General features: G+C 37.7%; 1 protein-coding gene across 6 annotated transcripts in view; it reads right to left on the bottom strand.

Moving 5' to 3' along the window:
* Positions 1–17,304, bottom strand: part of LOC135362140 (alpha-mannosidase 2-like) — a 141,028-nt gene that overhangs the window by 25,793 nt on the left and 97,931 nt on the right. For 4 of the 6 annotated variants that reach the window (XM_064575577.1, XM_064575578.1, XM_064575576.1 and 1 more), the window contains 3 exons: positions 6,703–6,836; positions 3,752–3,893; positions 923–1,053 (listed from right to left, as the gene is read on the bottom strand). In XM_064575577.1, coding sequence (XP_064431647.1) covers positions 923–1,053; positions 3,752–3,893; positions 6,703–6,836 — 407 coding nt within the window. The remainder of the gene's footprint in view (positions 1–922; positions 1,054–3,751; positions 3,894–6,702; positions 6,837–17,304) is intronic. The other 2 variants (XM_064575580.1, XM_064575579.1) reach the window with 1 other exon arrangement.

Here is a 17,304-nt window from a genome sequence, read left to right as displayed (position 1 = left end):
AAGAGTGTCTAAAAGCCTGCAGAAAGGGTTTCTTTCCTAGGGAAATGTCAGCTATGAAGGGCAGAGAGAGGGAAGGAGGATGATGATGCTGAGGAGGGCGCTGGGGTACGTTGCAAGGACAAGTGGAGGTACTGGCCTGGGAGGAAAGGAAGGTAAAAATGTCTCTATTGCAACATGAGGGAAGAAGGAAAGGGTGGGAGGAGATGGTTGATACCCAGAACAGAGAGCCCTGTCAGATGTGAAGTCGATGGTGAGGCCACCAGCTAAAAAGAGTAGAAAAGATCTGAAATGGATCAGTGAAGAAAGAAGGAGAGCAGAGTGAGAAAAAAAGGGCTGTGTACAGATCATCTGAGGTGGGAAATCAGTAAAGCACGGAGGACTGTGATGATGACTTTTGTGTAGCCTTGAAGAGGCGTATTGTCATGTTGGTTTACATCCAACTGAGCTTTAGCCAGATTTTTTTAATGGAATGCTGAGGTTTTGTCTTGAGAAATGAAAACTGAGCAAGAAGATAGACAAGTAAATCCATTTTCAATTGAGGAGTCTAAGACTAGAATAAGCACACTAAGGTTTCCCATAAATTTTACTAATCAAACTTAATCTAAGTATGTGATTAAGTTCTATTCTTAAATTCAACTCTTATTTTCTTTCAAAATAATCTCAGAAAATCTCACCCAAACTGATTCTTTAACATTTTACATCTACATAATAAGGAAAAATAAAAAATAAGATGACCTACATGCAAATCTGACATATGTGTAACTGAAGTTCTCTTTTTTGTCAATATAGGCTACACCTATTATAAAGATATCTCAATCCTGGGAACTGAAAATCATAAAAAAAGTGGACAGTCATAATTTCAAATTTTGGGTGGCAAAGAACAAACAACATCAGAACGTATGAGTTATTATTTTTTTCCTACCGTATTCACACTTCTTTTTTCCAGTAGTAGTCGAAATAAATTAGCTGTAACCTTGTTATCATGGACACCTTGCTCAAGGCCGCGATTATCATCTTGCATGAGTCTTCGATCCATGATAACTTCAATCTGACCTAACAAACAAACAAACAAACTGGCCAGAGTTATTTAATACAAACATCCAGTGACAATCACATAAGTTTAGGCACGGTCCTGATTTAAGCCAAGGAGACAGATCCATATAGCCCAAAGTACCAAGGGCTTTCTCAAAACAGCTAGGATAAATGCAAAAAACAGGACTTTATTTCCGTTCTTCTTCATAAATGTCTGGTAAAATTTGGTAAGAAATTTAAAAATGAGACAGATCAAAACTTAAGTGAAATTTAAAAAGAATTAATCTGAAGAGTAAATTATGTCCTCTAAAATTTTTAGTGGTAGCACCTGGAATTTAAAAACATTTACGAGGTTCATTAGGAAACATACATCACACCTGGAGTAACAAGGCAACTACAGATGTGTAGAATCTAAAAAGGATTTGAAAGACTAAGCGTTTTGGTTACTTGGTATCTGGTGATTCTCTGAAGAAACCCCAGGATTTGGAGACACCCAGCACGTACCCCCTTCCCTCCCTGGTATTAAGTTAGTGGCATCAACTATCCTCTCTCCTCTAGTTCAAGAAGAGGTCATATTTGGTTCCTTCATTGGCTGTGCAGTAATTCCACACCTCCTCTAGGTTAAGTTGTAAGCTAAGAATTAGGCTATGAGACTACAAACCAAAAAACCCTATCCAAAACAAAGCAAAAAACCACCCAGAGCCACAGTCATATATTTACACTAAAAAAAAACCTAGTCATACATAAAAATATATGCATATTCATCCATCCACTCATTCACATTTGTTACAGTACTAAATGATCTTTTGGCATAAAAGAGCAATACATAAAATATTTTAATAACTATTATTTTTACACAGTCAATCCAACTCTGTTTAGTTCTTTCTTCTCAATTTAGGTACCCAGTACATAAAACTGCCAGTGATGGTCAGAATTTTCGTTGTTACTACCTCCATATTTATTTTAGAACACAACTGTCTAGAATGTGCTCCTCAGGCACTGGGACGAATTGGCCATCTAGAGCTTGATCATGTCACACCCAAATGAGTACATCAATCTCTTGGCAGTTTCTCTCTTCTCCCTGCCTCCAAATGTTAGCCCTCATAATATGTGACACTCAGTAAATCTCCTGGGCTGTACTCAAATTGTTCTTCTGTTTGTAGGTACTGAAATGCTAGGGTGCTTGGCTGTCTGTAGCAGGGGCACCTGGGCCAGGTGTGACTCTTGAGCCCCCCATTTTTAAACGTTGCCTTAAATTCTCAAAGCTGGGTCCTTAAATAGGGAACTAGACATTAGGACTGGAGCAATCATGGAGTAGACAGTTATGTCACTTCCCTTGACAAAGGCAAGCTGAGAAATAAAGCTCCTCTGTCCCTAAACCACATTTAGGAATTTTATGTGAAGTTGTCCAATCTATAAATAGTTGACTTAATTTTTTAAAAATCAGAACATATGGAGTGCCTGGGTGGCTCAGTCATTAAGCGGCTGCCTTCAGCTCAGGTCATGGTCCCGGGGTCCTGGGATCGAGCCCCATATTGTGCTCCCTGCTCCCTGGGAAGCCTGCTTCTCCCTCTCCCACTCCCCCTGCTTATGTTCCCTCTCTCGCTGTCTCTCTCTTTCTCTGTCAAATAAATGAATAAAATCTCCAAAAAAAAAAAAAATAAAAACATAAAAAATTCCAGACTCCTGGGCTCTTCAGAAGCAGAAAAATTTGGCAATCCTGGGCCCCTTTCCCCATGGTGACAACAACCTGGCGCTGAGCAGCGGCTGCCCCACCGTTCACTGGGAATGGTGTGCCCCAGTTTGCCGAAGCCCCACCACTCCCCGCTGCATCCCTGATGTGAGGCCATTATTATTTTTCTAACAGCGTTAATGTCTTTATGGCATCATCCCATGAGTCTGTGTAATGAAAGCCACAAAAGAAGATGAGTAGTATGCTTTTTTGTGTGGGTGGACATATGGAATGTATGTATATGCCCAATTAAAAAAGTGGGTTTGGGGCAAAGGGTACGTCAGGTACCTGCACACCTTTATTATCTGCCTGGCTCCTTAAGACATTTGTCTTAGCAACTCTTAATATGTAAGAAAGAAGAGCAATTTGACTACATATAAATGATAATGAAAAAATATGTATTATAAAGGACATACGCCTCTCCATAGAAGGTTTTATAAAAATTAATCTGTGTTTACGATTTATTTTCTCTTTCCATCTTGTTCTATCTTTTGGAATCCTTAAAGTTGTGTCTGTCACCTCTTTATCTGCCTAGCTGTATCATTGCAACTCCCTTTCTTCTTTCGGGTAGAAGTGCCCTAGAACGATACGATTCAGAGAAGCACCTAGGTTTGAACTGTTACGTCCCGCCTTTGCGAACTTAGGCAACTCTGGGAATTTCTAACTTTTACCCCAGCTCCCTCTCCTCTTTGGCTTCTGGGAGAGTTTCCACAGCCATTCCATTATGACAATGACAGAGGCTTGTGCAAACAATGAGCTATCAGGAGAGAAAAATTATCTTTAAGAAGCCATGGTTTCATGGAGCTTTAGGTCCCTCATTCTTCATCAGAAGATTGAAGAAATACATTATTTTATGTTATTCTCACAAAACCAAAATTAACTAATAGCTGGTGTCTGAAGATGATAATTAATAATATGACCAACAGAAAAATTATACATTTGGAACTGAAACTTGTAAGAGCAAAAAAGAATCCAAACAACACGCACCACTTTTCAAACTTGAAACCCCTAAAGACTGAGCTGAGAGTAATGTCAAGCAATGCTTGGTGTCCTGTATATAGGCCATTGTGGTCATCGGATAGACATTTGCTTGAAGAGGCAATTTGCTCATCGTCATTCTGGGCTGAATCTATAAGACCAAACAGTTCACTTTAAAAAAAAGAAATCAAGGGATATTTACAGATGTACTTTAAAAAATTAGTACTGACTACAGATGACGTTTCTTCCAAAAAGAAAAAGGTATAGCTTCCTTTCTTGTTCAAAGGAAGAGCTAATTTAGGAATTAAAACATTCTTTCAAACAATATGAAAAAAAAAAAATAAGGAGGATCTTAGAAAACTTTTAGGTGAGAAAGGTAGAACTCATCCAGGTTCTTAAAATAGGCATTCCTATTTAAATTCAGAATAAAAATCCTTAACAAAAGTCTTCTAGCTTTCCAATATTTGCATAAAACAAATTATAAAGGTATCAAGTATTCATTTCTCATCTAAATCTAACATACTGCTTTTGTAATGAATGCTAAGCATAATAGCTCTCTATCCCCTTTCAAAAAATCTCTCTTATAATTCTTGAATCAGTTTTAATAAATACCACAGATCCCCTTATCAAATCCTCTAACATATTACATTAAAATAATCAAATTAATATTTATATTTAAAAACTCGTCAGTGCTTATTCTTCCTGTTTAGTGTCAATGTAGGTAGTTCCATATTTTAACTTTTCTTGGTCTGGTATGTGAATGCATGAAATACATTATTTTATTTTTTGACCGAAAATTCACTAAGCTGGTTGGGGCTGAGGAGAGTCCCTCAAACCTCAGGAGGAAACATCAAACAGAGACTTTGTTATGAGGTATCTTATTCACACCACATAAAAATGACATCTCTCCTGTTCAGCTCATGCAAGTGTGACATGACACTCAAGAAGAAAAGGAGTACAAAGTTAATGTAATAGTATTGAGTGCCCATTATAATGAGACAAAGTACGGGCTTTCACAAATATGATCTTTAATCTTTACAACAACCCTGTAGTGCATCCTTTAACTTACTGGTTGTACTTAATAGTGTCCCCCAAATTCATGGTCATCCATAACCTGTGAATGTGATTTTGTTCTGAAATAGGATCTCTACAGACATAAGGTATAGTGGATTAGGGTGGGCTCTAATCCAAGGGCTGGTGTCCTTCTAAGCGGGAAACCTGGACACGAAAGGACACACACGGCAACACAAGGAGAATACGACAGGGACTCTGGGACAGCAGAGGCAGACAGTGGAGTGATGGGTCTACAAGCCCATCAGAAGCCCCAACAGGCAAGGAAGAGTATTTCCCTAGAGCCTCTGGAGGGAGTGTGGCCCTGAAGACATCTTGATTTGGGACTTCTGGTGTCCAGAACTATGACAGAATAAATTCTTGTTGTTCTAAGCCACCCATTTTGTGGTAATTTGTATCACAGGCCCAGGAAATTATGAACCTGAAGAAACAACTGCAAAATGTTAAAAAAAAAAAAAAAAAGAAAGAAAGAAAAAAGAAGAGAGAGTTTCAAAGAATTTTCCATTTCTCCTTTCCAATCTGGATCTTCCCAATCAAATTAACTTGTATACTCACTGAAAAGGACATTCACACTGTCATGACTATAGGGCTGCCACCCTCACTCCCTACCTGTTGGTCTAGATTTCTAGTTTTGCTCAAGGACTACTCTTTCCAAGGCTTAAAAAATGGCCTATTTTAGAAGCAGAAATATTTAGGTCATAAATTTAGAAATTTAGAAGTTTAGAAATAATATTTTCCCATTTATTCAAATGCTCGATCCTTGAAAAGAAAATTCACATGTTTATTCACTTTTACTAAGTTTTTTTCATTCATGTATACACCCACACATACAAATAATTGCTTTTGTAAGATTTTAAGAAAAGAGTTTCTTTTGTACACAAGGAAAATGAATCACCATAAAGTCAGGGCTTCATTTGAAAACCAAACAGCTGTGGTAGAATTAACATGTAAATTCAAAGTGTATAATGCAATTTTTATGCTTTGGAAAAGGTTTAAATTTAACCTTTGCAGGAAATTGTAGAAGAGAAAATTATCACAACCCCTTCCACTCATCCCAGTTGAAAATCAGACAAAGTAAAAGCATTTGTTGTGAAATTATTTCTATTCATAGCCAGAAATTTCTAAAATGCTAATGTCTCAAAAACATGCTAATGTTTTTAGTGGTAGTATTTCAAAGCTATGTTGTCACACACATATACTCTGAATATAGAAATTTATGTAACAATCAAAAGAGCCCTATTAAATTAGAGAGCTAACAATCTGAAAAAGATTGAGTCAATTTTCTCATTACTATTTCAAACTATTTTGTGAACATTTTGATTAAATACATACCTGCCCACATTTCTATATATGTGCTTGTATTTCTTTGTCTATGTATATGTACACAAGTGTGTGCATAAAGGTAAATACACATACATTATTGATAAAAAGAGGGAAAGAGCTTTCCTGAAATTTAAAAGAGCCCATTATTACATTATACATTTAAAAGTATATATGTAATAAATTAAATACACACATACCATTTCTTTATGAGGGGAAAAATACATACTCCACCAATCCCTAATTATGTTTCCTTTCTATTAAACAAATTCAGATATATTTTGGTGTCAAGGCATTTAACATGCAAATGGTCACCAAATCTGCCTTTGAAAAAACTACCTCCGTAAATCAGATGCTCTACAAACCAATCTCTCAAATATCTGTTCTAACTTTGGACATCTGGTTGAATATAGAACCTATAAGTACCTGTTAAAATTCAGTTTTCCTTTAGAAATAATTTGTAAACTTAAGCATATTTTTCAAAGGATCCAAAATTAACTGGCCCACTACCATATATAAAAGTTACACACTAACACAGCTATTACTTAGACATTTTAAGGGAAAATTACCTGATATCCATTCAGGTCAGTATAAAATTTGTTTTGACTGTTTATGCTAGAAGAAATTCTCATTGCAATCTCACGGTTATGTTCTTTTCGGATGTCCACGATATTGGACACTTCCACAGACTGTCCGTCTGTTCCTAAATTTAAAAGAATATATATGTTAATAGAAATTGATTGCTCCACTTTTCTTATATTGTACAGAACTTCCAGAGTGACATACATTTTCCCGTTTTCTATTCCTATCTTCACCATTTTTCATGCTAACTGTGCCACCGTTCACCTTTTTCTTTCTTTTCTTTCTTTCTTTTTTTTTTTTTACACTGTCAGACAGTAGAAAACATTTACTCCAGAGAACATGTAACTCAACAGAAGGATGAAGAGCTTGGGATGAGATAAACGCAGATGAAATATAAGATGCAAATGATTCTCCAATGAGTTCTGGAGGGAAAAGAGAACTTTAAATGAGAAAAGGTTAGCCCACTCCAGGCCAGGCCGCCTGTCACGTGTACGGCCATTCTCCAACAGAGCCATGTGAGCCTACTTCTTCATGGCTCGCCTTCCGTGCTGGAAATCTGAAGCAGTGAGATCTACACTCTGTTGGTTCGAGAGACAGTCTATTACTGCCCATGATCTATAATCTAGGAAAAGAGACACGAGATCCAATGAGATGCTTTATGGCTAAAATGGATATTATCATATTAGTATTTGTGGAGTATAATCTGGACAGCTCCCCAGAAGTTAAATCAATTTTTTTTAAGATTTTATTTATTTATTTGACAGAGAGAGACAGCGAGAGAGGGAACACAAGCAGGGGGAGTGGGAGAGGGAGAAGCAGGCTTCCCGCTGAGCAGGGAGTCCGATGCGGGGCTCGATCCCAGGACCCTGGGATCCTGACCTGAGCAGAAGGCAGCCGCTTAACCGACTGAGCCACCCAGGTGCCCCAAGTTAAATCAATTTTAATTGAGTTTGGTATCTCTTAGGACCCCTTGTTATGGAGTGATTCATTTTGTCCTTTGCTATATAAAGCAGAGGACAGCTTGAAGAAGTCCCATATGTATCAAACATTTATTTTTTTGGATAAGCCTAAACTTTTCACTAATTTCTATCTGTCATGCCACCCTAACTATATCTTCTGGTCCTGAGTGAAGCCTTGGGTCTATTTCCGAGACGGAGAGGGGAGTTATGGAGAAATCCAACACTCCTAATACAGACTGAGTATGTAGAAGAGATACTGGATCTTCTACAAAAGAGCAATCAGGAAAGCAAGCAATCAAAGGAAGAAAGACTGGCCCTATCCTATTTCATACGGCAGAAGGTTTTTAAGGTTCTAAGAGCCCTGGACACGTACCTGCAGTTGTCAGTCGTTACCCACCAGTCCTCACACACACTCTGTCACAGCGTGCTGATCACCAGGACACTCTTTAGACAAAGAAGGCTATGTAAAGAGAAATGGGGAGTGGGAGAAGGGAGTAAGGAGGACTTTTTCTGGAAGCCAAGAAGAATCCCCAGGGCTTAGAGAAGATGAAAGCAAACAGTTAAAGGAAGGAAGTTTGAATCGGTGGGACTGGTGGAAAATAATGAAAATGCAGCTAGCTGAGGCACTATAGGTTTATGTGAGAAGTACACCGGAAATTGTAAGACATCAACAGTAATATGCTGACAATACTAAATGGGCAGAAGCCTCCATCAACAGATTTTTCAGAATTCTCACAGAAGTTCTTTTCTGGGAGATGTTACTCCTCCAACTCGACAACCTCAGTCAGAGATGACTTCAGTTTCTTACTATGTTCATAAAGCTGTGATGAGCAGTATGACCTCATGTGTGGGGGAAGAAGGTCCTTTTCTTTTCCCTCCCACTTTATGGCCAGTCTGAACCACTAACCAGTAAAATATACATATAACTTTCCTTCTGACAATTACCAGATAACTGACCCAAATAGCTTCACTACTACTGGGAAGTTAAAAGAAAACAAAAATCGCATCCACTGATGCCAGAACAATGGTGTTTTCTTTGACTAGGAAATGTATTACTTTCGATGCAAACTTTCCTTTCAGTAGGTTTATGTCAACCCCAATATCTTTCAAAGCCAATGAAATGTATATGGAATTCTAACAGACAAGCTTCCACAAATGAACCAAAGATGCCAAAAAACACAAAATACAGCATAGGGATGAAGTCCCCCATGAAGCATTCAGGCAAACACCTCATCTACTGGAGGCACTCGTGGCTGTTTGGCACCACGTCCGTTTTCTCCTCTCTAGACTGGATATTCTCCCAGGGGGTCAATAGAGTACATGAAATGAAATAAAGTCTTTACAAAGGAGAGTGTCATTAATTTCAAGTCACGTATCTCTGGAAAACATTTACAAAAAACATGCTTCAAGAAAAAATAAATAATTTCACATTACCTCTGGCAATAATAAATTATTTCTGTTGAGAAAATGATCTTTCTTGAGCTCAGTATTATGCTCAGATCCGGTTGTGGCAACAAATGCTTAAGTCTCCTTTAAAAGGAGCCTCGATGTCCATTCACAGTTCAGCAAGACATCTGTGCCAGGACAGGCTTTTAAAGTAAGATCAAACCTAATACACTTATTATGAACAAACCAAATAAATCTTGTAATGGTAATCAAAGCAAGGAGGTATCCCTGAGTCATCAAAGGTAATTTATTACTTTTTAAAGAAGAATCTATGTTAGGGGGATAAAGGACTGCTACCTTTTCCTACTCTAGGTCAAGAATTCCCTAAAGTGTGCCATTCCCAAAGAAGCTCATGGGATTGAGGGGAGAACTCCCTGGGAAGCATGGGTATGAACCGATCGGTCTCAGTGACCTGCAGAATCTTTGCAGCAAAAGGTTCTTTTACCAAATTGGTTCCACCTGGGCATGGATGGCCAGGAATTTCTAAGCCCCTCTGGTTTTTCTTCAGTCCTGGGAAAGAAAACAGCTCCTACCTAACAAGCGTAGTCCAAAGAGTTATGTCATTGATAAAGACAGAGAATTAAGAACTCCCTTGCTGCTAACACCTCACCCTCTGTCCCCAGAAAGAGAGAATGGAGATTATTTATCTTTATTAACAGAGGCAATGCAAGGTAAAAACAGAGCAAGTCCACAGGTGGAAAGCCATCATAGAGAAGCGGAAAAAGTCTTGCAGAACTCTGAAGTTTTGTTTGTTTTTTTTTTTTCTCCTCCCTGGAGCCTGTTAGCTCCTTACAGATTGTCTTACACACCATCTCTGCATTCCAGTTTTTAACAATAATTTGGGGATGTAGTAGGTGCTGAATCACCATTAAAGAGAATGAGTTAAGATGTGAGAGGCTGCCCTTCATGATGCAGAAGTCAGCTGACATGGGAGGAAAGCAAACTAGGCCATGGACAGAGTTTAAATAGAAAGAAAGGAATAAGTACTTAGATTTTGAGCAAACACATGCATGTTAGAATGTAAGCTCCTCAAGCACTGGGACCATGTCTTATTTATCTTTATGCTCCCAGCACATAATAGGCAGATAGTGTTTGCTGAGTAACGGGCAGCAGCTACATGGAAGAATCAGCCAACAATTACTGAGTCCTCGCTATGTACCATATGCCCCGCCATATGCTTTACATACAGTAACTCATTCAATCCTGACCCTAAGCCTAGGAGAACATACCTTGCCCCAGATCACAAGGCTGACAGAACCAGCACTAAGCCTCTCGGCCATCATGTCTCACTGGCAAATTGACCACTAGAGAATGTTAAAGTTACTTTGGGACCATCGATTGGAGAAGCTTTGCAGTGACTCTAAGTAGAAAGGAGACCTCCAGGTTATTTTTTAAGAAAGGGAGAGGGTACTGATCTGGGATGATATGCTGCAAGTGCTACCTAAAGGAGACAAATACATTATCAGTAAAATAAAATAAAAATAATAAAAAATAATTATGGGACAGGCTTGCCAGAATACAAAACTTCTTCAAAACAATCCGAAATCTTTTCTTTAAAAATGTCACGGTCACTTTAGAAGCCAATAAAGTAATATATACTAATTAAAGACACTGTGATCTCACGTATTTACCTAAGATGAACACTAATCACAAGCACAAGCATGTTCACTGTGCACTGGTGCCAAGGGTAGAAACATGGGGAAACAGGCTAGATGCCCACCAACAGAAAAATGAATAATAAAACCAGTACATCCACGTTTTGGACTGCTCTGTAGCAAATGAATGAGGTAGCTCTCTGCCCTGGCAAAGAAAGATATCTGATGCAAGAGGTGAATGGAGCATTTGTACAGTGTGATGAACTTTTTGCTAAAACCAAACACAATACTATACCTTTCTGCAGATATGCATGCAAGAGAGGTGTGTGTGAGAGAGAGAGAGGAGATAGAGATAGAGAATGCAAGTGATCCGAGGGTGCACACAGGTATCTGATTACCTCTCTTGAGTAGTGGATAGGGACCACGCACAGATTCTAGAGGGATTTTACATTATATACATATACTATAATGTGTGACACTTTTGTCAAAAGAGTATACATATATATTATTTGTATACATAAAAATTATTATCTTTTTTATTCTATTTTTTTTTTTAGATTTTATTTATTTGACAGAGAAAGACACAGCAAGAGAAGGAACACAAGCAGGCAGAGTGGGAGAGGGAGAAGCAGGCTTCCCGCTGAGCAGGGAGCACGATACGGGGCTCGATCCCAGGACCCCGGGACCATGACCTGAGCCGAAGGCAGACGCTTAACAACTGAGCCATCCAGGTGCCCCCGAACTTACCCAACTTAACCAGGAGTTGACGCTTAGGGTTATTAACTAATACACACTGCTTCACTCAACACATAAACGACAATTCTCACAACAATGATAAATTTAGTAGGACGATATGGAGATGATGTTTCTAAAAAAGCAAATATTATCATTTTTAAAAACTGTACTCATATCTGAAAGTACCAAGAATAAAAATGGTAATAATTCCCATAACTAGATGACCTTTTTGTCCATGTTGACTTATTCAACTTGCCTATCCATTGTAAGATCTAATTTATCCTCTGAGGTACTTGCTGATTTCCAGGTCTGTAAATGTTCATATTGACTATTTCTCCACAAGTGAAAATTTTAACATCTGCTTTCATGAATATAAATTTGAGTAAATTTCATTCCAAGTCTTGAATTTAAGAAAATGATGATGCACCACTTCGTTTCATTTCTAAAGCACTTGATAAATAACTACTACGACTTATTGATCAACTTATCATGAGCAAGGCACTAGTCTACATATTTTAGGCTTTTCATTTCAGTAATTCTTAAAATGACACAAAAGTAAATGCATAATAGGAAAAGTAGAGCATTTTGATTCCATGGATTGCAATTTTTGGTTAAAGATGACACCAATTAACTACAATATACTTGAAGACCTAGTAATAGAAAAAAACACACAATAACACTGAAAGCTGTCTTTTTTTTTTTTTTTTTGTCCTATTAAGCATTGATTTTAAGAAACAATAGGTTTGGGACGCCTGGGTGGCTCAGTCGTTAAGCGTCTGCCTTCGGCTCAGGTCATGATCCCAGGGTCCTGGGATTGAGTCCCGCATCAGGCTCCCTGCTCCTTGGGAGCCTGCTTCTCCCTCTGCCTCTGCCTCTCTCTCTCTATCTCTCATGAATAAATGAATAGAATCTTTAAAAAAAAAAAAGAAACAATAGGTTTTTTGGAAGCTCTCTCTTGGAGGGAATACAACATCTACATCAGTAACATTTTTTTAAATCCAAAACAGACAAGATCTAACGAAAGCACTTCCATGGGGAGTGAATAAAACAGCTCACAACACTGTAGAGCTTTCCTGTTCCCTTCCCAACGATCCAAGCTGGGGCTGGTCCAGGACAAGCGAGGGAAGAATGCTAGAATACTCATAATGGTCTGTTCGCATACTCTCCACACTGACAGTCACTCTGAACTTGCCTACTTCCCGCTCTCCCAAACATGCTCCTTTCCAAGGTAGCTTAATGCAGGAAGCCTGGATTCTGTGTACTCTTACTTCTCAAGTTGATCTTGCTATGGAGGCAAGCAGTTCTTCCTTGTTTTTTTCTTTTTTTTTTAAATCACACTTTTACCGTTCCTTCTCTTGAATTAACAAAAAAGAATCAGTAGCATACCACTCATTCATCCTAACTCCAGTGGACGCTGAACAGAGACAATTTGCAATACTGGTGTTTGGTTGAACTTTAAAGGCTGGGTAACAAATATTTTCCAAAACATGTGATTTTCTATTGTTTGGCTTCAACAAAACTGAAGGTGTATCTAATCAATTTGTCAGGCAGTAGATCATTAAAAATAATTGATTGAAACTCAAGTTTGACAATAGACAATTCTGTGATTTATGGACCATAACTCATAAGGAGTTCAAGGGACTGAATGACATTCTTATAATAAAACTCCTTCCATTCCCACCTATTTATGGTAACATCATTTTTTGGCCTTACCTTTATAAAAACAAAAATTAAGAAGAAAATCGATGCTGAAACCTATCTCATTCTAGCAATAAGTAACATTCACCAATGGATACATGAACATATGGGGATACAAAGGGTAGAAACGATTCATCCACTGAGCAAAAAGTTTCCTATAAGTTCATGAAATAAATGACCAAAATGGCAATATACAGGAGGCAGACGCTTAACGACTGAGCCACCCAGGTGCCCCTATACAGGGACTGTTTTGATCAACTGTATACTACTAATAATCTTTATAACTCAATCCAGAAAAAATTTAATACTTACTTTTAGGATGATAGAATTTTTAAACTTAATATACACATACATATGTATTTAATAAGAGTAATGAAAGGTTGATAAATAACAAGACTCTCAAGCATAAAAATATTACATTAAGATAAAATTCTGTGGAAGTAGAATGGAAATACGAGTTCAAGGAGAAAATAAGGATGTGAAATTTGACTGTTAAAGATCTTATTCAGGCCTTTTTAAAAATGCATGATTTGGAAATCAAATTGCTACTCACTGGATATGCTTATCTTAAAATATCAATATTTATTATATCCCAGAAAAAAGCATCTGCAATTCTTTAAATGTATAAAAACTAGATGCCAACTTAAATATATGTAATAGTTTTTTCAAATTCTAATAGGAACAAAGGAGTCTGATTAAAAAAAAACCCACTTCACGCTTTGTAATGTTCTTTCCCTCCTTTCTGCCTATATAAATGACATTTCTCTAAGACATAGCATCTCAACAGCTCACTTCCTTTATCAAATCTTCCCCAAAACCCCCAACCCTCAATGGCTACTGTCTTTTGTAACACTTATGTCTAATTCATCTGGCCCACATCCTCTTTTTTTTTTTTTTTTAAGTAGACTCCACACCCAGCACGGAGCCCAATGTGGGGCTTGAACTCACAACCCCTAAGATCAAGACCTGAGCTGAGATCAAGAGTCAGACGCCTAACCGACGGAGCCACCCAGGTGCCCAAAGCCTACACAACCTCTTAAGGAGACACAACACTTAATATGTGCCAGGCTTTATGTATATTAACTCAGTTAATCTTCCAACACTTCTGTGAGGTGGATTCTATTATTGTCACCTTTTTCAGTATGACAAAACCAAGGACAGAGAGGTAATAACTTGCGCAAGGTCAAGCAGCTAGCTAGTAAGCGGCAGAGCTGGGATAGGAGCTGGAGATGACATGCAGGTACGTGGACTCTGGAGTCTGAGCTCTTAACCACCATACCCCCCCATATTTCCCATCCCCCTGCCCTTCATCTGAGTTTAGTACAACACTTATTTGTGGGGGAGGATGCTTCCCTGCTAAGAAGCTATGCTTTCAACACAGCAGCTGCTGTCAACGAGCCCCCAAGATAACCTCTGAGTTCTCAATTTGTTTAGCCAGAATGTGCTTATAGTCCCTTAAAATAACCTCCTCTTTCATGCCTGTAGGGAATAATCAGATTCAACACATAGCTACTTATTTCAATTTTTAAAAGTTCCAATTAACAGGAAAGAAAAATCCTTAGCAGTCAATTGCATATTATGGTATTCCAAAAATGTCTGAATTACCTAAGTCTGCCTAGCCATAACTTACTTAATGTTTTTTACTCTTAAACTAAATATGGAACGCAGTCCTGGGAAAAAAATGAGAGATTGATTGCAAACCATTTTAATATCCTCATGAATCTTTTCATGGAAATAAAAACAACTTCAGTGAAGCTCTGAGACCTTGTTTACAAGGAGGAGGACTCCAGGGATGGAAGGCCCAGATTCAACCATCCTTAGAAGATGAATTTAGGAGCAAGGAGTTAAGCACAACAGAGACTTTATGTAATACTAAGTTTTGTGAAGACTCTTTAATGGTTATACCTAATTGGCCATCTATCTAGTCTTTCTACAGTTTAAGAAACTGAGTCCGTAAGAAATCTAAGGACAAACTCAAGGTCACTGGTTGGCTTCAAGGCACAACTGAGGATTCAGACCTCTAATTCCCAGTGTGATTCTCTTATGTGTTTAACTAGATGGAGTTCATTTTGACTTTCTAAAAGTCAAGGGTCATGTTATGAATCCAATCACATTACATATTCAAAACAGAGAAAAACTAAGCGACCTCTTTTTGAATGCTAAATGTGCCCATGCAAGGAAATTACTCAGTCATTGCAGCCAAAGGAAAGTCTTTTCTTCCATACTTTTTGATGGCAGTTCATTACATTTTACCTCCAGGCTACTTGCTTTCTTTTAGCAAGATCCATTACATATAGTACTTTCATAGTATGTTGGTGGAAAATAGGCAAAAGTATTGCATTTAGATATTTCTCTTAAGGGTTGAAACATGGTTTGCACACATACTCATTCATTCACAAACACCCGCCTAGGAGAACGTAGTCCTGGGGCGGAGAGGCGGGGGGAAGCTTGAAGGTATATATTTTAACCGATCTGGAACCTGAACCTTGTGCTAGTGAAAATGTACAGGACACACTGGTAACCCATAGCAACCTCATTCTTCAAAGTAGCTGTTGATGTCAAAAAACTAGGGCACCAAAGTCTAATAATTACAACTCCAAAGACAAATGAAGCCACAGCTAGCAAATGTCACTTACTGATCATGATGTCACTGCAAGGTATGCACTTGTTGTGATGAAACATATATAACGTAAGGGGATACAGGGGCTTCTGCCTGTATCACATTCTATCTTCCAAATCAAGATTAACAAAGAAAAGCTAAAGTAGCCTTAGTGACACGAAAAGCTTCAATTTAATTAAAGATGATTATAGTGCAAGAAAAATTAATCCTCATTTCTCCCATCTTTTCCTCCAGAAAAATGTTATTTTCTACAAACTAAATATAATCTTTGAAAAATTAAAAAAAAAATAGTTCCAAAAGGGCATTTCATTAAATTATGGGTGCTACAAAATGGATTTCTTATTTAACCTGATAGAAGGCGATACATTGTGTTGCATTAGAACTCTTTCAAATCCCTCTGATCTTGTAGAGCTTTTAAAGCTAGTGAGCACAAGATTTCCTCTAATTTAATATTTCTAGAAACGTTTTGAATGTAATGTTTGAACAATAATGAAAAGAAACACAAGAGTGTTTTTTAATAGCTTAAATGATGTTAAGAGAGGACTCTAAACTGCACCTCTGACCATTTTCAGAATCTGGAGAGAACACAAATAGACACTAAAACTTAAATATAAAACACCAAGAAAAAAACAAAAAACAAAAAAACAAAGTTGGTTGAACCTACGCCTCCCAACTCAGTTTGTTGCAAAATCAATGATGACCACACAGTTTTTATAATCTGGGAAGTGCTGTTTGATTTCTGTTCTTGCTTTTGTTTTCTCTCAAAGCTTAATTGGAGCCAAAGGTTACTTTGGGGGAGAAAACGGTCAAAGAGTAACTAAAATAGAGACTGAGGAATTTAAGGATACTTTATCAGGTTTGTATTACTTTAGTTTTTTTAAAAGAATATTTCAAGTAAACTGAATTTGAAACATTTAATATAGACTCTCAATAAAGACAGATATTCCATAATATCAACTCTTTCTGTTTCTTTATCCTTGTTGCTGAGAGGTAATAAAATCTTTTGTATAATTAATGGTTTAGTAACCTAATACCATTATAGTACCTAATCATAAAATATTAATAGTTTCTCTCCCCCAAGCCCCATTTTTTTCTGGCTCATAAATTTGGTACTAACAACAAACAGGCTCTATTCATTAATACTCATCCGAATAACTGCATCTGGTCAGTTTATTTAAAGGGGGCACAATTAGCATACATCCAAAGACAATTTAGAAAGTTAAATTTGAAAGTAGGTATTTACGTTCTTTCAAGAAATATTAAACACAAGCCACTCGACAAAAGCATGGAAGTTGGCTGATGTTTTCTCTACACCTAAGACGAAAAGCTACATCCTGTCCATGGATTTTGATCAATCGCCCAGATACCTGGTTTACATGAGGCCGAAGTTTAAAACACCGAAGAGCTTTCAAGTATTTCACAGTATGGCTGCTTTGGTGCAGCATAACCAGACCCCATTCAGGCACTTTGAACTCGTCGACATCCAAACACCCTGAAGACCTCACATCTCTTCCTTAGGTTTTGACCAGTGATTTA

Source organism: Mirounga angustirostris, unplaced genomic scaffold (assembly GCF_029215605.1).
Source record: "Mirounga angustirostris isolate CCGP_5_RB_7025 unplaced genomic scaffold, mMirAng1.0.hap1 SCAF_12, whole genome shotgun sequence".
Classification (NCBI taxonomy): domain Eukaryota; kingdom Metazoa; phylum Chordata; class Mammalia; order Carnivora; family Phocidae; genus Mirounga; species Mirounga angustirostris.
The sequence above is the reverse complement of the archived record's forward strand: the minus strand, read 5'-3'. Positions and strand labels throughout refer to the sequence as shown.